Below are 23,671 nucleotides of genomic sequence, written 5' to 3' on the forward strand. Positions count from 1 at the left end.
TTGCTGGAGCAGAGGGGAGATGGAAGGATGGGGTAACTGGATGCTGGGCAGTAAGGAGGGCACGTGATGCAATGGGACTGGCTATTTATTATATAAGACTGATGAATCACAGACCTACTTCTGAAGCCAATAATAAATTGTATGTTAATTAAAAAAAGAATGACAGGAAAAAATTTATTTCCTTGTAAGCAACAGTATACTGAGGGTTTTGTAAAGTCTTATTTCAAAGAACTCTTTAAACAGAAAATAGGTGAGTTTGAAAGATTCATTTAACTTGTGAAATAAATATATTTTGTTTGTTCATTTGTTTTCCTTCAGTGCTTAATATTTCTTCCTGTTTTTTTTCTCTAGGACTGTTATGAATACTATCCAGCAATTAATGATGATCTTAAATTCAGCAAGTGATCAACCATCAGAAAATCTGATTTCCTATTTTAATGTAAGCCATAAATGAAACATTATTATTTTATTATCTTGGGAAAGAAATTTGAAATTAAAAGTTAAAATACTGAGAATTTTTAAAAATATCTCCAAACCAACATGTCCTAGTCTGTTACCTTACTTCTTGCTTCTTTGAACCCTCCAAATTAAATATTGGTAGTAGTGTGTTATTTTGGTAGTGTTATTTTTAGATTTTTTTTTTCATGTTTGCTCTTTGCCTTGCTCATCATTCTTTCTTGCAACTTAGACCTCATTTCTAATTTCATTTCCTTTCTTCTTCAGGTAAGTACTTTAATGACTCCTTTAGTGAGGGTTAGTTTGGGGTGAACGTAAAAGGTTTTTGTTTTGTTTTGTTTTGTTTTGTTTTGTTTGTGTTAAAGTATCTTTACTTTTATTTTTTGTAACATACTTTAGCTGAATCTTCTGTTCTAGATTGATATTTACTTTCTTTTAGATATTTGTAAGTAATACTTTTATGTTTCTGATTCTCCTTATTGCTGTTTAAGAAATCTGTGAATCTAACTGTTGTTTTGTTATATATCTTTTCTGTCTGCTTTTTAGATCTTTTTGAATGTGATATTAGAATTCAACATTTGTCATATTTCTACAATCTTTTATCCTATATTCAGCCTGTTTTTACTTACATTTCTTGCCTGGACTTGTGTGCATTGCAGTTTATAACTCCTGTAGACCTGAGTTTGACATCTGAAGGGTCACTCCCTGCTATACAAACAATGGAGAGAGGAGATCATGAAAACTAGCATTTGTGTTACTTGCTTGCTTCTTCACTCCTTATTTAAATTCAAATGAGGGTTAGGACTCACTGAAATGCTCAAACAGGGAAATTGGATAAGGCCAGGAAGATTATTAAAATTTGTCTTCTTCCAGTAACTGTGCTTTGTGTAGTTAACATTTTATTTAGTATCATAATCTCCTTGTGGTCTTGTCATATTCTGTTCTCATCATCTTGTTTATATGCCTCTCAGGAATTAGTAAAGTAATTTCTGCCATTGTATTCATAATTGTGTTGGCTCAGAACTGATTTTGTTTGTCAAAGGTCCTCTGCCTTTTTAAAAAAAATTAGATTATTTGTTGGGTTGTATGAGTTTTTCATAAAATTTTGAATATTAACCCCTTATTGAATAAGTGACATGTAAATATCTTCTCTCATTCAGTAGGTTTGGTAGTGATGTCTCTCATTCAGTAGGTTTGGTAGTGATGTTGCTTTTATATTTAGGGTGTTTTTTTTGTTGGTGGTGTACAATTGACATACAACATTTTGCTAGTTCCTTTTTGCTTTGTTGATGGTTTTCTTTGCCATGTAGAATCTTCTTATTTTGATGTAGTCTCAATTGTTTATTTTTGCTTTTGTTGCTTTATCTTTTGTTGTAAAACAGAAAATCAGATCTTGAAGACCAGTCTCAAGGGGCATATATCCTGTGTTTTCTTCTAGGATTTTTATGGTTTCAGGTCTAACATTTAGATTTTTAATTCGCTTTGAGTTAATTTTTGTGTATTGTGTAAGATTGGTCAAGTTTTATTCCTTTTCATGTGGCTCTCTAGTTTTCCCAGCACTGTTTTTTGAAGAGACTGTCCTTTCCCCATTGTATATTCTTGCCTCCTCCATGCATAACTGGCTGTATGCATGAGTTTATTTTGGGGCTCTCTGTTCTATTCCACTAATCTGTGTGTCTGCTTTGTGCCAATACCATATGTTTTTAAAACCGTAGCTTTGTAATATAGTTTGAAATCAGGCTGTATGATGCCTTATTCTTCCTCAAGATTGCTTTAGCTATTGGGAATATTTTGGTGTTGCATACAAATTTTTGGATTGTTTGTTTTATTTCTGTGTAGAAGACATTGGAATTCTGATAGGGATTGCATTGAATCTGTAGATTGCTTTGGGTAGAATGGATATTTTAACAGTATTAACCCTTCCAATCTATGAGTGTGGGATATCCTTGCAATTATTTCTATGTTATTCAGCTTCTTCCATCAATGCCATATAGTTCATGTACAGGTTTTTCATCTCCTTGCTTAAATTTATTCCTAGGTATTTTATTCCTTTAGATACATTTGTAAATGTTTTCTTAACTATCTTATTACATTATTAGTGCATAGAAACAAACCTGATTTCTGTGTATTGGTTTTGTATCCTGCAACCTTACTGAATTAGTTTATTCTAGCAATTTTTTGGTGGAGTCTTTAGGGTTTTTTATATATAATATCATGTCATGTGTCAATAGACACAGTTTTACTTCTTCCTTTCCAATTTGGATACCTCTTAGTGTTCTTGCCAGATGGCTCTGGCTAGGACTTTCAATACTATGTTGAAGGGGGCATATTTGTCTTGTTTCTGATCTTACAGGAAAATCTTTCAGGTTTTCACCATTGAGTATGATAATAGCTGTGGGCTTGTCATATATAGCCTTTATTATGTTGAAGTATATTCCCTCTATACCTGCTTTGTTGAGAGTTTTATATCATAAGTGGATGTTGAATGTTGTCAAGTATTTTCTGCATCTTTTGAAACGATCATATGATTTTTATCCTTCATTTGTTAATGTGTCACATTTATTTGTGAGTATTGAATGAACCATCCTGGCATTTCTGGAATAAGTCTTGCCTGATTGTAGTATGTAATCCCTTAAGATATTGTTGAATTTGGCTTGCTAATAATTTCTTGTGGATTTTTGCATTTACATTCATCAGGGATATTGGCCTATAATTTTCTTTTCTTATGATGTCTTTGTCTAATTTTAATGTCAGGGTAATGCTGGCCTTGTATGTGTTTGGAAGTGTTCCCTCCTCTTTTTTTTTTTTTTTTTTGGAGGGCTTTGAGAAGTTTAATTTTTTTTCTTTTTTGAATGTCTGGTAAAATTCATCAGTGAGGTTCTCTGAATTTTGACTTTTGTTTCTTTGGACGTTTTTGATTATTGATTCACTCTCCTTATTAGTAATCAGTCTGTTCATATTTTCTGTTTCTTCATGGTTCAGATTTGGTAGGTTGTGTGTTTCTAAGAATTTATCCTTTTCTTTTAGGTTTTCCAGTTTGTTGGTGTATAATTGTTCATAGTAGTCAATTATGATCCTTTATATTTCCATGGTTTTAGTTTGTAATGTCTGTGCGACTTTTTTTAATGGGTGGAAAGGCTAACAAATCTGTTCTTTAGCTTAGCAGCAGAAAATTTAGATAATACTAACATCCTAAAATGGAATTCTTTATGTTCTCCTTATTTTCAGTAGTTGCGTTTACCTAGTTTCTGTAGAAGTGTTTCTATGTTATAAATAACCCAAAGTGAAATTTTTATCTTATAGGACAGAAAATGTTAATTCTGATTAAACAGTATCCTCAACATTGATTTATGTTTTTCCTCTTTAAAGAACTGCACAGTGAATCCAAAAGAAAGTATCTTGAAAAGAGTGAAGGATGTTGGATACATCTTTAAAGAGAAATTTGCTAAAGCTGTGGGACAGGGATGTATGGAAATTGGATCACAGGTAACTTGAGTTCATCTTGATTAGTGTCACTATATGTAAATAACCTCAAATGAAATATATTGCCAAATTGTAAAAATATTATAATGGTATTTGTCCTATATTGGTAGATTCTGTATCTAAGCTACCTGTGATGCTGCTGTTTGTGAAAAACTTTATAAGAAAATGCCCCTTACGCCATTACAAAAACCAAAAGTAAACATGTAGAAAATTTTATAAAAAATGTAGACATTTAAAAAATATAAGCACAAAAAAATTAAAATCTTTGATGCCATTACATTTTTTGTATATATTCTTTGGCCTCTGCATATATGAATATTCATGAATGCATATACTTAGATAATGGGATCATATACATGCTATTTATTGGTGAGTGATGTTGGTTTTACTATTGTTATTTCAGAAAATCTACAACCTATATGTTGGGTAAAAGTATTGTCTCTGATTCAAAAGCCTGAGTTTATATCTGCTTCTACCATTTATGAGCTGTCATTTAACTTCTCTGAAATTCATATTTGCTCTACTTTGTTGTGTGGAATTAGTGAGATAACATATAAAAATATGTTTGAAAACTATAATCTACTACATACATTTATTTCAGTGTAGCGAGGTTATATTTTGATACTGTGTTTTAAATAATAATATTTAGAAGTCTTTTGGTTGTATATGAAATTTATGCTAATAATTTGACCAAAGGAATAGGGTTTGTGTGTATCTATCTAAAATTTGGTCATTCTTTGAACTAATGGGAACTGTTTATTTGGTTAAAAAATTTTGCTGATAGTATCAGTTGGGTCATTTTTTGCCTTTGCCAGTTTTATGGACAGAATATTCTCTGTCCTTGAGAGTTTTCTTGAAAATACATGTCCTAGGCCACAGAAAGTATTACATTAGTGTATAAAATGTTTAAAATAGTACAAGGTGTATAAAACATATACTCTGTGTGTGTGTGTGTGTGTGTGTGTGTGTGTTTCTGTTGAATGATGTAGGCTGAAGCAGAATGAAGGAAAGGGAAACCAAGTACTAGACCTCCCCTCTTGATAATTTATTGGGAACGTTAACCATCATTTTATATAGAAGTCCTGAATGTTAGGTTTTGTGATCTCTTGATATTCATATTCCTAAAAGTATCAGAAATGTATTATAAGAGAAACATTCTTAAAAATTAATAATTGTGATTTTCTAAAGTAGTGGAATCTAATTTTTTTCTTTGTAGCGATACAAACTTGGAGTCCGATTGTATTACCGAGTAATGGAATCCATGCTTAAATCAGTAAGTTAAAAAGAACATAATAGAAAAAAATCCAATGCTGACACAAAAAAGGCATTAGCTAAACGTTTTTTTAATCTGTTTTAGGAAGAAGAACGATTATCCATTCAAAATTTTAGGTAAATTCTTTAGTTTTAATGAAACAATTTCTTCTTTTTTTTAATAGAAGTAAATGTTTTAAAATCATTCTTTTCTTTCCTTTAGCAAACTCCTGAATGACAACATCTTTCATATGTCTTTGTTGGCATGCGCTCTTGAGGTCGTAATGGCTACATATAGCAGTAAGTTAAATTTTAGTAAATAAACATTTTAGTTCAGTTTAAAGTTAAAAAAAAAAAACTTATCTAAGGTGTGGTGTGTTTTTTGGGGGGGTGGAGTTAAGGAGACAATAACATAATGTAGAACAGTATATACTGAAGAATATAAATTATTGTAAATGGGTTATTATCTGAATTATTTCAGGTCATCTTGGAAATAGTACTTCACTAGACTCTTATTCTGGGCTGTCCTTAGTCCAGGAAATATATCTACTGAAATCCCTTCCAAGACTGGAGATTGTAAATTACCAAAGGAGCATTTACCTATATGGAAACACTGCTTTAGATTCTATGGTCATAAAACCAAAGGTTAGAGCCAAAGTCCACCAGATAAACAGACAGAGGCCACTCATGGTATTTTCTTTTAGATATAATTTTAGACATGTATTGTGTTGCAAATAATGTTGCAAATATTAAGTTTTGTTTGCAAAAACAGAAGAAAATTTACCTCAGGTTACAAATACACAATAAAAGAGAAATATATATGGAAAACTGTGAATTCTCATTTATAACCAAAAAATGCTAACCAAATTAGCAAAATCTTAAAGAAACCTTCCCTCCCCACATCAGGGATTAGTGAGACTGTGAAAATGGATATGCAAATGCGTTGTTGTTTAGATATTAAACTGGTTAGATATTGTTCCTGACATAAGTTTAGAATAGTTATACCACTGAAAATTTGATATAAGCATGAGTCCTCTATTTAGGAAAAACATGTGCACCTACACTCAGAATTTAGAAGCGTATTTCCTATAAGTCTATGGAAAGAATTCTGCTCCAAGGGTGCCTGACTGGCTCAGTCAGTAGAGCACACAACTAATCATGTCATCATGGTCTTGAGTTCAAGTTCCACGTTGGGCATGGAGACAACTTGAATTTAAAAAACAAAATTTAAAAAAAATATGGACTGAATAAAAAATTTTTGTTTAGCTTTTCTACTGTGTTTTAAAATTTTTGTTTCATAAAATCTTTTCAAACTGAAAGTACATAATTGAAGGCTTAACATCTCATACCTAAGTTACATTTTTTCTTTCATTTTTAGGAAATACATCTCAGAATCTTGATACTGGAACAGATTTGTCCTTCCCATGGATTCTGAATATACTTAATTTAAAAGCCTTTGATTTTTACAAAGTGATTGAAAGTTTTATCAAAGCAGAAGCCAACTTGACCAGAGAAATGATAAAACATTTAGAACGATGTGAACATCGAATCATGGAATCGCTTGCATGGCTCTCTGTAAGTAACTAGCTAAAATAATTAAAGATATTAATTTGCAAATGAATAACAATTATATGTTAGTGAGAGGTATTCGTTAAAATTTACCTCAAGAGAAAAGATGCAATTTAATGAAAATGCAATTTCAGTGTATAGCCCAAGAGTTAAGTGGAATATTAAAATGGAGTTTTCTTTTACTTGGGCTCCCCAGACCATCTGATAGGTAATAACTTTAATTAAGAAATGGCACTTTAAAACAAAACACAATTCCTTAAAGTATTTGAACAGTATATTTAAAATAGAGTTGTCATGTTTGAAAATTTAAATGCTGTTAAATTCCAACAAAATGGTAAAAATTAGGATTATGCTATTTAGGTGATTTAACAAAGTACAGTTTTCTGGTTCAATTTATTTGTATTTCTTTTTGTTCTATTATTAAATGTAGTCCAAAAATCTACACTATTGTTCAATTATAGTTATTGTTTATAGCATTATAGAAGCACAAACCATATTCTCTATGTATTCTATTTATAGCATATGAGCTATTGATAAGGCTTTTGTTTCATAAAGTTGGCATTTTCTATGTAGTAATGGTAAAATACTTATTTGAAGTTCCTCTGTGTTATGCTCTTTAAATCTGCATAGTTGGGTAATACTTTGTGACTCATCAGATCTGTAGATTAATACAGAGTTTCTTTTGAAGCTGTGTTGCATGCTAAGCATATAACTTTTCATTTATGCCAATATATAGAAATGGTAATGAAAACATTAAGACTTTAGTTACACTAGAATTATAATCTATTACACGTAAGTCTTAGTTTTAATTTTTTGATGTTCCAAAAACTTAATGACTAAGAGATAACTTATTTCTTAGTGTTTTCTTGCATTGCTGTATGAACAGAGTAGATAGAATAGGGGAGAAGTAGGGGAAGTTGATAGAAAGCCATTGCATTTCTATAATTGAATTTAATAACTCCATTATATAGGACCTTCTACTTCATGGGAAAAGGAGTGCTTAGAAATCTAGGGGATTTCTAGAGGTTTAAGTGAGAATGACAAAAATGAATCAATGATAAATATAATAAGTAAGAGGTATTTTTCAGAGGCTGATGTGTCCTCTCCTTCTAGACATTGAAATCAAGACATGGCTCTATCATATGAAAGTGACTGTTTTTATTTGTTTAGAGAGTTTTTTTTTCCCATTAGTATGCATCTGCAGCATGGCTTGCATTGGGGTAAACATTGTAAAGATACAGAGAAGACATGGGCTCTGACAATTGTGGAGGAAATAGAAATTTATTGCTTATAAATTGCTTGTGCTCAAGCCTGTTTAGTTCAGTTACTGGTGTTCTAGAATTATAAACAATATCCCTTTATTCTTGAGAATTTTTGGAGAAAAAGTGACATGCCCAAAGTCAGGAGAAATATATAATTTATTAATAGGATGTGGAAGTCATAAGCCTCTACATATAAATTCTAAATGTGGTTGCTGTCTCTAGGGGATAAAATTATAGATGATTTGTATTGTCATATATTTTTAATGTTTGAACTTTTAAAAACTTCTTTTACATTTAAAATTTTTATTTTTTTATTTTTATTTATTTTATTTTTTTAGTCATTAAGGGAATAGGGTAACTGTGAAGATAAGTCATACCACAGAAATAGAATACTGTGAATTTCTTATGTGAGAATAATTGACATTTTAGAGAAGGGTACATACCATAGATATAGTTGAGCTTTCACAGACTTTTTTTTTCAACTGAAGTAAAACATATATACAGAAAACTATATATTTCAGGTTTACAGTTTGGAGAATTTTTCATAAATTGAACACACTCCTGTTGCCAGCACCCAGATCAAGAATCAGAGCAAACTTTAATAATCTTTTGATTCTGTATGACAATAAGAATTTTTCATTTAACTATAGATTCAAACAGTATTGGTTACTTAGGGAAACATCAAGGGAGGCTCTACTTACTTTTCCCCCCAATAATTTAATAAAAGAAAGAACATCATCATGTTTTTAATGGTTACATGGAGAAGGGTTCCAGCATCTTTGCTTAACAATCTTGAGAAATAATAAATCAAGAACAGAATAACTTGAAGGAAAAAGCATATCTTTCTTTGTTTTGATTCCAAAGAGATTAATAGGCCATATATAAGTATAAAATGCTAAACAGTCTGTTGAAAAACCTGGTAAAATCTTGTTCCCTGGAAATTTAAAGGAATTAGAGGTGATTTAGAATAAACCATACCTAAGGGTTAGATTAAATGACTTCCAGATGTTTAGGCCTTTTAAATCTATTAAGCAGTTTCTAATGCCAGCAGTTATGAAGTGAGATTTACATATATTAATTACTTTTAGTATGCTCAAAATCATCAGATTTTTCCTCAGTTAAACCTTTATAAACCAAGATACACTAGGTTCGTTCATTCTTTCTTTTCTTCCTTACCTTTTCTTTTCTTTCTTTCTTCCCTCCCTCTCCCCTTCCCTCCTTCCTTCTTTTCTCTTTCTTGTTTTTGACAGAGAGAGAGAGAGAGCAGGAGCATGAGCAGGGTCAAGAGCAGAGAGAGAGGGAGAAGCAGACTCCTTGTTGAGCAGGGAACCCAACGCAGGCTGATCCCAGGACTCTGGGATCATGACCCGAGTTGAAGGCAGACACTTAACAGACTGAGCCACCCAGGTGCCCTGGTGCTTTTATTTTCTAAATGGTCTCTCTTCCTGGGAATATTGTGGACTCTTCCTATTGATCTCCCTGCATCTCTAACTTCCTTAAGACTATTTTTCTGGTGGCAACTAGAGAAATCTTTTTTAAAATGCAAATATCATCATGCTAACTCAAATAAAAACCTGTGAGGGTCCTATGCATCTGGTAATCGTGGAGGACGACTTAACAACATGACCCCCCTCAAAAAAGACAGTTATAAAACCTCTGCATGATTCAGAAAGCAACTGCCTGAAATTCCTGGACAGGAAGAATAGATGGACTCTTCAGGAAAGAAGAGAAGCTCTGAGCCTGGGAAGGAAGCTTTCAGCCCAGGGCTAAGTGGAAAGTGTTATAGGATGGCTTTCTGGCCAGGGCCAGGGAAACTAAAAAAATAGAAGCTGGGGAAACCTTGGCTGCTGAGGAGAGTGGACAAATCCTATCTGCCCACTTCTTTATGTGAAACCTGAATTATTGCACTGTATGGATTAACAGCAGCTTAATGAAGGAAGATCTGAACTGAGACAGGTGCTGCTACCCAAATAAAAAGTTTACAGTTCAGGTTCAGTGAAAATAATCACACGCTTTAAAACAAATTGAAGCAATGCTTATTTGAGAAAAAAATAACAGAATCCAGAAATCTTTACAATTTAACATTTATGATGTTTAGGACACAGTTTTAAAATTACAGCATATGAAGAGGGTCAAAGGAATCAGGTCCAGGGTTTTAGAATGGGAACTTTAGGTCAACTATTTGATGCCTCAGGGCTCTCTTTTGGGAGTTTTGTTGCCTCCCTTTTTCTTCCATCAGCAGTTCAAAGTGTCTCCCTGGTGTCCCTGCAACCATTTTAGGGAATCTGCAAAGTTAAAGAGTATTTTTATACTATTAAGATGTTACTTATCTTTTTTACTCTCTTGACATTTATACTGATGATGTAAAAGTGTTAGCACCTTTGCAGGTATCAGAGCAATAGCATCAAGCTGGCTAGTTGTCCTTGTATTCTTCACCACCACAAACTCTCCGTTAAAATACAAAACTGAATATGTCAGTTTCATTTAAGAATGCCATTGACGCACTAGTAAGCAGTATTAATTTTATTGAATTTCTATTTTCAATCACATGTTGTTGAAAACAACTGACAATAAATATTGCCAATGGAAAATTTTTGAGTTTCCAAGGGAAAATTAGAATTTGGTTAAGCTTGTACTGAGAAGCACAGCTTCTCAGGACTTCAGAGACTTATGATGAAATCAGTAGTATATTAATAAATGTGACTTTCTGATATTGTAAAGGAGATTTGTCAGTGTTTGTAAGGTCTCCATGATTCAATATTTCCAATATTTCCAAAAGACCAGTGAATCGTGTCATAAAGTCATTAAGAAATTTATTCAAAGTTTAAGGTAGACCCATAATAATTTTTTAAAATATTTATAACATAAAAATTAATAAAGTTCAAGATAGAACAACAGATTTTAACATCTCAGAGTATGAAAAGTGTATTTTTGTTAATTGATATATTGATATTGTTCCCAATTCCACATTGTAACTAAGCTTTAAGGAGCTATAACTTGCCAAGTTTTAGGCTAGTATAAAAAAAAATCCATTACTATTTTTTTAAAAAAGATTTTATTTATTTATTTGACAGACAGAGATCACAAATAGGCAGAGAGGCAGGCAGATAGAGAGGAGGAAGCAGGCTCCCCACTGAGCAGAGAGCCTGATGGGCTCTATCCCAGGACCCTGGGATCAGACCTGAGCTGAAGGCAGAGGCCTTAACACACTCAGCCATCCAGGCACCCCATAAAAATCCATTACTATCTTAAAGCTCTATGATTTATTACATTCTTAGAAATTTTCTTTTTTTTTTTTAAGATTTTATTTATTTATTTGAGAGAGAGAGACAGAAATAGTGAGAGAGAGTACAAGCAGAGAGGAGAGGGAGAAGCAGGCTCCTCACTGAGCAGGGAACCCAATGTGAGGCTTGATCCTAGCGTCCTGGGATCATGACCCAACCCAAAGGCAGATGCTTAACTGACTGAGCCACCCAGGTACCCCTGTTTTAATTTAAATTTAAATTAAACTTAACTTTACTTAAAAATTACTAATACAGTAAATATTGATAGATATAATTCATATGAACAAAAACTTTTGGGCCTTGAATAATTTTAAGAATGTAAGAGAGTTTATGAGTCAAATGTTGGAGAATGCCTGCCTTCTATTCTCTTCTCCATTTACTCTTGTCTTTTCTTGTAACTCACACAACCATGTTTTTTTTTTCACCTGTCCCTGAGTCTTTGTTCACTTCATAGGCCCCACTTAAAATACTTTCCTCTGCCTTTGTACTTACCAGAATTTTAGTTCTACTTCTACTCTGTTGTTCATGACCATCCTAGTCTATAGTCATTCTTCCTCCTTTACAGTCTTACAGTGTTTATTACTAACTACTTACCAGTCATTTATAAATTTTATATCTTATTCTATGTGCATATGTGCAACTTAGGTTAATTGAGTTACTGTATATAAACCACTCAGAACAGTAGCTGACATTATGTATGTGGCAATTAATTACATAAGTGGAAGTGATGGATAAAGAGGGGTCAACTAATGGTGACATATAGGTAGTATCATTCATTAAAATACCGGGATCAGAAGAGATTTTCTTGGAAAGATGAGTTTCATTTGATTATGTTGAATTTGAAGTGCTTGTAGGTTCTTCAAGTAGAGGTGTCCTATAGCAGTTGGATATGTGTGTCTGGAGCTAAGGAAAGAAATATTAGGTATTTTCTAGTATATAATACTAGGCTAGAAATATGAACCTGAAAGCTGCTGGCATGTATAGAACAAAAGTTTCCATCCTTATTGACAGTTTATTTTGTGCTGGGCATTGTGGTGAGTACTTCTTGTAGTATCTTTAGTTTTTATAATTTATGAGGTCATATTCTAGATGAGTGCTTAGAACTTTAATAACTTGTCCAAACCACACAAGCTAAATGGCAGCTCTGTGGTTTGAACCTGGGTCTCCCTGGCTCTGAATTTGTTAATCTATATGTTTTTACCAAGTAACTAAAGTTTGGGGAATGGATGAGATCGCCTAAGGGGAGAATATAGCACAGTAGTTCCATCTTATCCATGGCTGATGTGTTCCAAGACCCCCAGTAGATGCCTGAAACCATGAATAGTATTGAACCCTTTATGTTCTGTTTTTCCTATATATACTTACCTGTCATAAAGTTTAATTTATAAATTAGGCACAGTGAGAGATTAACAATAATAACTACTAAGAAAATAAAACAATTATAATAGTATCCTGTAATAAAAATTATGTGAATGTGGCCTCTTTCTCCTCTCAAAGTATTTTATTGTACTATAGTTACCCCTCTTCTTGTAATGTGAGATGACAAAAAACCTGTAGGTGAATGACATAGCTTTAGGTAAATGAAGTGAGGTGAATGACATGACACATTAGAAGGAGAATCTTCTGCTTCTATACCGCAGTTGAGTATGGATAACTGAAACCATAGAAAGCAAAACTGCAGTCAAGGGGGGCTACTGTATAGCAAGAGAAGGTGGTTAAAGATAGAGGCTTGAAGTGTTCTGACATTTAATAGGTAGACAGAGAAGAGAAGCCTACAAAAGAGATTGAAATAGAACAGCCAGAGAGATAGGAGGTGGTGTCATAAAGAGAAAGCATTACAAGGTCTGAGAAGGGGCTTGGTGTTTAAGATAATGTAGGAGCTACCAGTAAGAACTGAAGAGCATTCATTTGAGCAACAAGGAAGCCACTGGCAGTGGTAGCAAGGACTCTTAATAGAAGTCGTGGAGGCAGGAGGAGATTGCAGTGGGATTTTGATGAGATGTGAATGAGGGATAAAGTGGAGACAGTGATTGTGGATAGCTTTTTGCTAGAGTCTTGTCTGAAGGGAAATAAAGATATAGCTGCCAATTGTGTGAGGTGGAGGAAAGATTATATTTTTGAGATGGGAAAGATAGGATTAAATGTGGATGGAAAAGAGCCATTCATTATGAGTGTTCTCTGTTGCAGGATGACACATCAGTGGCCTAAAACAACCATTTTATTTTGTTCATGATCCTGAGGGTCAGGGATTTAGGAAGAGCTTGACTGGGCAGTCCATCCTTGACTGTATGGTGTCAGGGGCAAGATCTGCTTCCATGATGCTTCTACTTTTTCTTTTTCCTTTTTAGAGGAAGAGAGGTTGGGGGCAGAGGGAAAGAGATTGAATACTAAGTAGCTTCCATGCCCAGTGCGGAGGCCAACATAGGGCTTAATCTCCCAACCCTCATAATATGACCTGAGCTGAAATCAAGGGTCCAGCACCCAACCAACTGAGCCACCCAGGCACCTCTCCATGATGCTTCTTAACTCACAAGTCTGGCCCCTCATTGCCCCCTAGTACATGGTCAATTTTTCTTTCCCTTCCCTTCCTACTCTGAGTGCTCTCATCCTCCTGGCCTTCTCATATGAGAAGGTATGCAACCCACAGCATATTGGTTTCAGAATACTCATGCATCTTACATAGTAGCTGGCTTCCAAAAGGCTTCTGAAAGGACTGTGGCTGGAAGGTATGTTCTGTTGGTGAGAGCAGTCACAGGGCCTGTCCAGATTCAGGGGGTTCCCTTGAATAGATGTCGTCTCCTGTTTGAGGAGAGGATTGGAAATATTGTGCAGCAAATGGAAAGAATGGAAGCAGTTACAAGTTGAGGTATGTGGGTGCCGTGGCAGAAAATGGGGGACTTTCCATCTAATGGCCTTATTTATTTATTTATTTTACAAAATAGTGCTGAGGTAATTTGCTGAGTGTGGGTTGGTGGGTTGGGATAGGGAATGCAAAGTGGTGTAGTCAGAAGGTTGAGGAGAGTGGCCACAATTTTAAATTAAAAAAAAAAATAAAAAGAAACAGCTTTTAATTAATTAATTAATTAAGAAGTTTATTCATTTGACAGAAACAGAGAGAGCACAAGCAGGGAGAGAGGCAGAGGAGAGGGAGAAGTCAACTCTCTGCTGAGCTGGGAGCCCAATTCAGGGCTCATTCCCAGGACCTGGGCATCATGACCTGAGCCAAGGGCAGATGCTCACCTATCTGAGCTGCTCAAGCACCCCTTAAGAAACAGCTTTTAATAAAATTTAATAGAAAGAGATTTTAACTTTATATTCCGGAGCTAGAACATTTTATGTAGTTTACTGTATTCTAAGAAATAATCTTGGGAGCACATGTATGATTTGGAATGGAGATGAAAACCACTGGAAATGAGGTGGGTCAAGGAACCAAGAGGCTGAGAGATGAAGTCACCTACCTGGACATGTGGTAGAGAGGAATGTAGACTAGGCACCAAAGTCTTCGGTGCTTGATGGAAGTGACTCTGAGATCAGAGGTTCTAGGAGGGGCAGAGAGTTCCTGAAAAGAAAAGGTCCTGTCTAACTTCTTAAAAAAATTTTGTACAATACCTAGTTCATGGTCTTACATATAGAATTTAAGTGCAAAAACAACTAGAATTATAATGTCTTCTTGATTAATCTACCCCTTAATTTATGAACTGACCCTCTTTATCTCTTGTACTATTCTTTGCTCTTAAAACTGCTTTGTCTGGTCAGTAAAACCACCCCAGCTTTCTTTTCTTTAATATTAGCTTGGCACGTATTTTTCCCCATTCTTCTACTTTTAACCTATTTGTGTCTTTATACTTAAAGTAGTTTTCTTATAGGCTGCATCAGTGTTCTATAGTTTTCAGATACAGATCTTTCTCCTCTTTGGTTAAGTTTATACCAAACTATTTTAGTCTTTTTAGTATAATTTTAAATGGAATTGTTTTCTTAATTTCTCTCTCTGCAACTTTGTTATCAGTGTATAGAAATGCATCCAATTTTTTGGTATTAATTTTGTATCTTGCAACTTTACTGAATTCATTTATTGTGCTAATTTTTTAGTGGAGCCTAGGATTTTGTATATATAGTATCATGTTATCTGAACAGACCAATTACTAGTAATGAATTTGAGTCAGTAATCAAAAAACTACCGACCAGAGAGATTCACAGGTGAATTCCACCAAACACGTAAAGAGTTAATGCGTATTCTTCTCAAACTTTACCAAAAAACAGGAGAGGAAGGAAAGCTTTCTAATGCATCAGCGAGTCTAGCATTACCTTGATACCAAAACCAGACAAAGACACTACAAAAAAGGAAAACTATGGGCCAAAACCCCTAATAAACATAGATGCAAAAATCCTCAAAAAAATATTAGCAAACCACATTCAGCAATATATCAAAAGGATTATGGATTTGTGAACTTTATAGGTTTCATCAAATTTGGAAATTTTTGTCTATTATTTTCTTAAAATATTTTAGTTGACTCCTCCTAACTCTTCTTTCAGGGATTCCAGTAATAAATGTATTAGGTAACTTGAGGTTACCTAATAATCTGTTACTCTGTTTTTATTTTTTCCCCAGGTGTTTGCTTTGTTTCATTTTAGATTGTTTCTATAGCTGTGTCTTCAAATTCATTAAGTTTTTCCTCTGAAATGCCTAATCTGCTATTATTTTTCTATCTACCTCAATTCTTAATCTTAGACACTATATTTATCAATTTTAAGTTTTATTTGAATCCTTTTTTACATCTTCTGTATCTCTCTTTAACATGTTAGGCGAAAAAACATGTTTGGGCTTTCCTTTACCTTCTTGAACATATGGAATATAGTTATAATAACAGTTTTAAAGTCCTTGTCTATGAATTCTAACATCTTTGTGTTTAGGTCTGTTTTTATTGACTGATACTTCTCCTATTTATTTATTTATTTATTTGCCCTTTTGGGTTTACTTTGTAATTTTTTTTATCAGGTGCCAGACATTGTGATTTTTACCTTATGGAATCCTAGATATTTTCATATTCCTTTCAGTATGTTTTATTTGTGTTTTGGTATACAATTTAGATTCTTAGAAATAATTTGATCCTTGTTAAGGCTTTTGTTGTTTTTGGACAAAGCCCAAGAAGTCTTTAATCTATGGCTAATCTATAACACCCTTCTGAGTACTCTACCCTATGTCACATGTATTAAAAGGTTTTTCCACTCTGGTTGGTGGAAATCAGAACTTTTCTTGGCTGTGTTAGCTTCTGAAATGGTTCTGCTTTTTCCAGTGTTTTTTTTTTTTGTTATTTGTTTGTTTTTGTTTTTGTTTCCTTTGGCTCTGGATAGGTTCTGAGAGGTTCTCCTTTGAAGACTTGAGCATAACCCTCTACAGATCTCTGGAGCTCTCTCTTTGCAACTCTTTCCTTTGTGTGTAACTCCTTCCTCTGGTATTCTGTGCAGCTAATTTTAGCTACCTTGGCTTCCTTGAATTCTGAACTCTGTTTTCTGCCAGGGATACCAATGGACTTTTTCTTCTCTTTGCTTTGTAGCCTGGGAACTCTCTCCATGCAGTAAACTGAGGCAGTGGTTGGATTTACCATTTGTTTTCTTTTTCTCAGGGATCACTGTCCTTTGCTACCTGTTGTTCAATGCAGAAATCTATTGTTTCATTTATGTTGTTCAATTTTTTAGTTGTTTAAGACAAGTCCTATTTGTTCCTTTATCATCATGGCTGAAGGAGTTATGCATAGTATTTACTGATAAAATTTTTATAAATATGTATGTTTAAGGTATCCTAAGTATTTTGTTTCTATTTTCCTATATTAAATGTATCATATCTTCTGAATAATACTGTTTTGGAGGGGTACTTATTATATGGAGATCATAGAAGTACTAGTTATTAACTATTGTTTTAATTTTAGTAAGTCACAAGAAAGTTGAGTATCCTTTAATTGTTGTTAAATATAGCTGACTCATTAAAATGGATTCTGTCGTACTACCTTTCCGTAGTCACCAAACATTAGCAAATTTCTTTCTTCAGCATTTTACATAGAAAAGATTAAAAACATTTATTATTTTTCCAAATTTTAAAAGGGCTCTTTTACATACCAGCACCATTATAACGAAAAGCTTGTATTTTTAGAGTCCCAATTTGATGAAGAAACTATAAACAAATTTTTAAGCTTCTTTGGTGTCCTTTTGAAATGCCAAATTTGATAGGAAGTGAACACAAAAGGCAGAAAAGCCTGTGGCTTTGAAAAAGCCAAAAAGGATATCTGTTCTATATTTGTATGGTAGATAATTAACCTCTGGTGCACATTACAGAAGGTTTTAGTATCTACCATGAGACATTGTTCTTTTTTTAAAGTTACATTTTACTGAGAACTGTGTCTCAGGAAAGTGAGTGAACTGTAAGATAATGATTAAGTCATTTATAACAGTTTTCTAAGAATATGGGTAAGGATGATGAAATAATATAATGCGATATTTTGTATTGATATAATAGCCATGTTATTATAAAGGAAAATATTTTATGTTGGGTTTTTAAAAAGTTCTTCATGATATTTTGCCAGCAAGTGAAAACATTTATTTTAATTTTTTAAAAAAGATTTTATTTATTTGAGAGAGAGTGAGAAAGAGAGCAAGAAAGGGAGTGACAGAGGGAGAAGCAGACTCTCCCCTGAGCAGGGAACCCAATATGGAGCTCAATCTCAGGACCCTGATATCATGACGTGAGTTGAAGGCAGATCTTAACCGACTGAACACCCAGGCGCCCCTGTTTTAATTTTTTAAAAATCTGATTCTTTCTTAAAGTATAGCTTAAGGCTTTAACCTTTCTCACTCTGACCCAGTGTGTTCCTGATTTCTTGCCCTTACCTCCCATAACTAACTAACTAAGTAGTTTCTTTCTTTTTTTTTTTTTTAATGAAAATGTAGTCTTTTTTTTTTTTTAAGATTTTATTTATTTATGTGACAGAGAGAGAGAGATCACAAGTAGGCAGAGAGGCAGGCAGAGAGAGAGAGGGGGAAGCAGACTCCCCGCTGAGCAGAGAGCCCGATGTAGGGCTCGATCCCCGGACCCTGATATCATGACCTGAGCCCAAGGCAGACGCTTAACCCACTGAGCCACCCAGGCGCCCCTAACTAGTAGTTTCTTAAGATTTAAGAGACTTCATTAATCAAAACTGAAATTATCTTTTTTGTTCTAAGTACAACTTTGCTTACCAATATTTATGTTTTTACATTACTTTTCAAGTTAGCCAGGCTTGAATACCAAGTATTCAAGAATCTTACAATTTAAAGAAAAAAAAATATGTCTCTTAGATTTATTTTATTAATTTTTAAATCTTATTTTCATTTACATTTAGGCTCCTTTTTGATCTCCCAGCTTTGCAACTATCCTCCATTTAAACTTTGGTGCTGAGTTAATATTTCTAAATATTTATGTATGACTTTCTCCTGTTCCAAAAACTTAGAATAGCTCCCTGTTGCCATTCAGAAAAATTTAACCTCTTTTCTCTGGTTGTGGAATCTGACCCTTCTTGGCCTCACTTCCACTATTCCTCAAACACTTACTACAGCCAGAGAGTTCTTTTATTTGTGGAATAAACCACATTTATCCAGTGACAGATAACCTGCCTGATGTGGAAACAGAAGACCTGTTTTAGGGGCACCTGGGTGGCTCAGTGGGTTAAAGCCTCGGCCTTCTGCTCTGGTCATGATCCCAGGGTCATAGGATCGAGCCCTACATCGGGCTCTCTACTTAGCAGGGAGCCTGCTTCCTCCTCTCTCTCTCTGCCTGCCTCTCTGTCTACTTGTGATCTCTGTCTGCCTAATAAATAAATAAAATCTTTAAAAAAAAAAAAAAAAAAGAAGACCTGTTTTAGGTCCTCTTTCATGTGCAAGTTAATGTTTTTGTCTTAGATTTTTGCTTTGTAAGCTGAGATAGACCAAAAGATTTGAGTTCTTCTAGTTCAAAATTTTATGTTTTTATAAAAATATTTAAATGTTAAAGGATTTATTTGCCAATAGTGAATATAGATCCATATTCCTTTAAATTGCTTCACAGTTTATAAAATATTAAAGGAAGATTCTTTCATAAAAGGGTTACACAGAGGTCTCATATCTGTGTTCTCCTTTAGCTCAATTTTTCCCAGTTCTCTTTGGGCCATACCTAGTATTCCATATATCAGATATTTGAAAGAAATTGTACTTGCCCTTGTGAGATATATAATGACATGGAAAATAGTCCTTAGTCTTAAAGGAGCTTGCTTGGTACCTGGTGGAAAAGTAAATAAGGTAAGCCACAAGGGTCAGAGAAGGGAATAATCTTATGTTGATAGGAAAAGACCTGCAACAGATGTAGGAATACGGGAAGACACAGAAGTAGGAAAACCTGGAATTAGACACATTGGGGGAAATTATGGCCTAGCTTTGGCAATGGTAGATGAGTACTTGTTTAGTACTCATCAAGACTAATTTATTCTTAAAAGTTCAAGGTTTTTTTTTTTTAAGGTAGAGTTTTTAACCTCGTTAAAAATGGAAAGATAGTTCTGTTAGTAAAGGAAATATTGTACAAATGTAACAATTCTATACACTAATTAAAAATGAAGTGTGTGTACACCAAAACTGTTTGTCTAATTTAAATCTCACAACAATCCTTTGAAGTTGTTAAAACTATTTTCATTTTATAAAAGTGGAAACAGGCTTAGGAAGGTTGCCTAATTTGTCTAAGGTCACCCAGTCAGCCTTTTACCCCAGACTGGTTTTATTCCAAATTCCTAGTAAAGTGTTCCTGTCATTGTGCCCTTTTTTTGATTCACACTGTTTTTATTACCACTATAACATGTAGTCAAGCATGTGGGACATTATAAAAGGCAACAGTATAAATAGTTAATTTTATTCTAAGTGAAAATATAATATATGTATTTTTTTATTTTGAATAACGAGGTAAGTGTTTTGTCTAGAAGCTAGTTCATAATAGGAAGGGAAGAAAGTACCATTTGGGAACCAGCTCCTATGTGCAGTGCACTGTCATTATTGGTCTGCTGGATCCTTTAGGAAGAAAAGATTAAAAGAAAACTTTACAAAAAAGAACAAATTATATTTTAAGAGAAAGTACTTAGTGCCCATATGTGTTTGATTTATACAATTCTTAGAAATGAGATTTTAATATATATACTTTTAGAATCCATTATAATTTAGGGTTGATGAAATTAGGTATTTGAATCAACAACCTCAAGGAGATTGAAGGGAGGGATAAAAATGAAGTGAATTTTATTTATTTATTTATTTATTTATTTATTTATTTGACAGACAGAGATCACAAGTAGGCAGAGAGGCAGGCAGAGAGAGGAGGAAGCAGGCTCCCAGGGCGCTGGGATCATGACCTGAGCCGAAGGCAGAGGCTTTAACCCACTGAGCCACCAGGCGCCCCTGAAGTGAATTTTAAAATTAGGTTTGTTTTCATAGGCTGAAATGTTACAACTGAGTTTTCTCTTAGCTTTTAATAAAAGATCCCAGGTATGCCTAAAGTCTTCTGTAAGAATGAAAAAATATAGGGCCTGAACAGGGAAAGTGAGGAAAGGCAATATCATAGAAATAAAATTTCTGATAATATCCTTGTTTTCTATTAGTGGGCTAGTATAGAGAAAAATAAAAAAAATACAGTTCAGAAAAGCACACACAAAAATAAGGATAATAATTTAGTTAATCTGAATGAATTATCCACTGAAAAATGAATAGATGATTATTTTAAAAGATCTGAATATAAACTCAATTTAGTAAAATAATTCCATTTCTTCATAATTTTTAAGAATCAGTGAGACATTAAAATGGTTTTTTATATGGTTTCTCATATGTTAAAAAACAATAAATGGGAAACCCAAAGTAACTGAAATGGCTATTATAAATTAGTCCAAGTCTTCTTCTGTACTAAATGTTGGTATGAGCGTGAGCTCTTGATCCAGATCTATTTATGGTTTTAAACAGAAAATTTTTTCCTATCTAAACCTTCACTCAGGTGCCTTCTAGTCTTGCATGCCATGTTTGACTGTTCTTTTCTCTATGCATTTGCCTCCTTCTTTAATCTTTAGAACACTCTGATATACATGAGTAATTGGTAGTGTTCACTGTGGAGGAGACTTGTCCATTCATGTCTCCCTTTCTTCTCTCCTATTGTCCATATTATATGTTTTCCTTATTCATGAATTGGTACAAGGACTAAAGAAATCTAGGAATGTTAAAAAAAAATTAATAACTCAGAAATGTCCCTTAGGTGTAGCTCATAGAAACTTGCTGTAGGAAGCAGTGCTTTTACAAAGCTCATCACCAGCTTAATTCTTTGGAATTTTTCCTGATCATCATACCGACCAGGATCAAAATGATCCTCACTTATGCATGTAACATTGCAGTGTAGAAATCTCAATAGATAATACTTTTGCATGTGTGCTGTCACAGGCACTGTTAAAAGTATAATATGTTAACTCTTTCACTTTGCAAACTCTCTGAAATAGATGATGTCATTATCACCATTTCACAAGTGAAGAAACTGAAGCACAGAGAAATTGAGAACCTTTTCCTTATAAAGATGTAACTGAACTCCAGCATTGTTAAATGTGCACAGTGTTTGCTGTTATACTGCAGGTGGAGTTTGTTATATTGCAGGTCCACAAAACAAGTGACTGGCAGAGCCAGAATTTTTACTCGGGCTATCTGATTCCAGAGACAGTGTTCTTAATCTCTGTGCTCCCTTATGGTGTATATTAGCTTACTGTTGGATATACTCAGTGTTGTGATTGGTTTCTTAATTCTTGCTTTATCTGTATTTGTATCTTTCTCTCTGTGTGTCACTGTGCTGCAACAGAAGGAACCTGGGCTTTAAGTTACCAGATCTCAGTTAGTTTTCACAGAAGGTAAATAATGCCATTCCTATTTTACAGATAAGAAAAGCTGAGGTTCAGAGAAATTATGTAACTTGCTTTGGTGTGATTATGAACAAGTCATGTCTCTGCATTTCAGGTTTCCTTGTGTGTAAAATGGGGATAATTGTATTTACCTTTCAGAATTATTGTGAGGAATAAACACTTATGAGAATGGTACATTTTAGAAACAGAAAGATTAATTATTAGTTTTCTTCATTCCCTTTCTTCTACTTTACAGTGATATCTTAAGAACAGAGAACTGAGAATACAGTTAAACAGTATTAGATCTGTTTATCCTCGCTTACTAGAAGTATTTAGAACTTTTCTCCTGGGGTGTTCCCCTCCCCCGTTGCCTTTTCAAAACGGAAAAAGTTCAGGGGAAAAAGGTGTAACTGAATTCCAGTATTGTTAAATGTAGGCAGTGTTCACTGTTATACTGCAGTTGGAATTTGTTATATTGCTTTAGTTATGAATCATGTCAGTAATTACCTGAGGGCAGTGTTAGTCCATTATTCAAGTACAAACAAGAAGGGAGATAGCAATTGTAGAAGAAAGCTCAGAAAGAACTTTTGTGCTTATGGACCTCTGGAAATGGAAGCAGTTGTACTCTTGTTCAGAGCGTCTTCTACAAGGTCATGATGTTAGGAAATTTCTTGAATATAATCTTAGAATTTTCAGTTTCTAAACTTGTAGTTATATCCTGTATAACTGTAACTGTAACTGTAATAGTGAGGAACAGTTCTGGAATGTGAAGGTGAAAGAAACAAAAAGTAGAAGTATCTTATGAGATAATCTACTTTAATTAATATAGTTTCTAAATTCCTTCAGCAATATGAGAAGCTATTATTATTCATCAGTTTAGTAAAATTTTAGAAAACACTCTGGGGCGATTGTTCCTAAATCATTTAATTAAGCTCTGTTACTTTTCATAATAAAATAGGACCAACTTTTTGATATTTATCTTTTCTAAATATTTATGACATGTTCTTGAAACTGAATGGTCGCAACCTAGTCTGTTTCAAAATGCAGGTCAGTGACCCTTGTGTGTTTGGTTTTATTAATTTACTGTTGGTTCTTCATATTTTCTACTATTGTCAGAAATAGCCAAATATCAAAAGAATTTATAGTATCTTTCTGTAAGTGTGGATGTAGAACTGATTAGGAAATGTAGAATAGGAAACAGCTGGATTTGTTTCTCTTTCAAAAACTTTATATTCTTCTTGCTAAGTTTCAGTTTTTCTTGCCTCTGTTAAAATGTAACATAATTTCTCTTTAAGATTTGATTATACTCCAGAGACTAACAGAAATCTGCCTTGCTATCTTGTATTTAAGTTCATTTCCTTTTTAGAGTTTAATATCTGATCATTTTTATCCTTATTAATAAATTAATAAAAACTTATTTTTAATAATATGTGATCATTATCCTTACTCTTTCTAT

The 23,671-nt window shown here is 33.7% G+C and overlaps 1 protein-coding gene and 1 long non-coding RNA gene across 3 annotated transcripts in view; one reads left to right on the top strand and one right to left on the bottom strand.

Annotated features, from left to right (window-relative positions):
* RB1 (RB transcriptional corepressor 1) overlaps positions 1 to 23,671 on the top strand; it is a 157,994-nt gene that overhangs the window by 60,413 nt on the left and 73,910 nt on the right. For both annotated transcript variants that reach the window (XM_032315032.1, XM_032315033.1), the window contains 6 exons: positions 352 to 439; positions 3,826 to 3,942; positions 5,156 to 5,212; positions 5,297 to 5,328; positions 5,414 to 5,490; positions 6,569 to 6,765. In XM_032315032.1, the coding sequence (XP_032170923.1) occupies positions 352 to 439; positions 3,826 to 3,942; positions 5,156 to 5,212; positions 5,297 to 5,328; positions 5,414 to 5,490; positions 6,569 to 6,765 (568 nt within the window). The remainder of the gene's footprint in view (positions 1 to 351; positions 440 to 3,825; positions 3,943 to 5,155; positions 5,213 to 5,296; positions 5,329 to 5,413; positions 5,491 to 6,568; positions 6,766 to 23,671) is intronic.
* On the bottom strand, positions 13,984 to 15,234 carry LOC116574325. Its single transcript, XR_004279216.1, has 2 exons — positions 14,764 to 15,234; positions 13,984 to 14,104 (listed from the first exon to the last, which is right to left on the bottom strand). It is a non-coding gene; the product is annotated as an uncharacterized LOC116574325 (long non-coding RNA).

Source organism: Mustela erminea, chromosome 15 (assembly GCF_009829155.1).
Source record: "Mustela erminea isolate mMusErm1 chromosome 15, mMusErm1.Pri, whole genome shotgun sequence".
In the NCBI taxonomy this organism is placed as follows: Eukaryota; Metazoa; Chordata; class Mammalia; order Carnivora; family Mustelidae; genus Mustela; species Mustela erminea.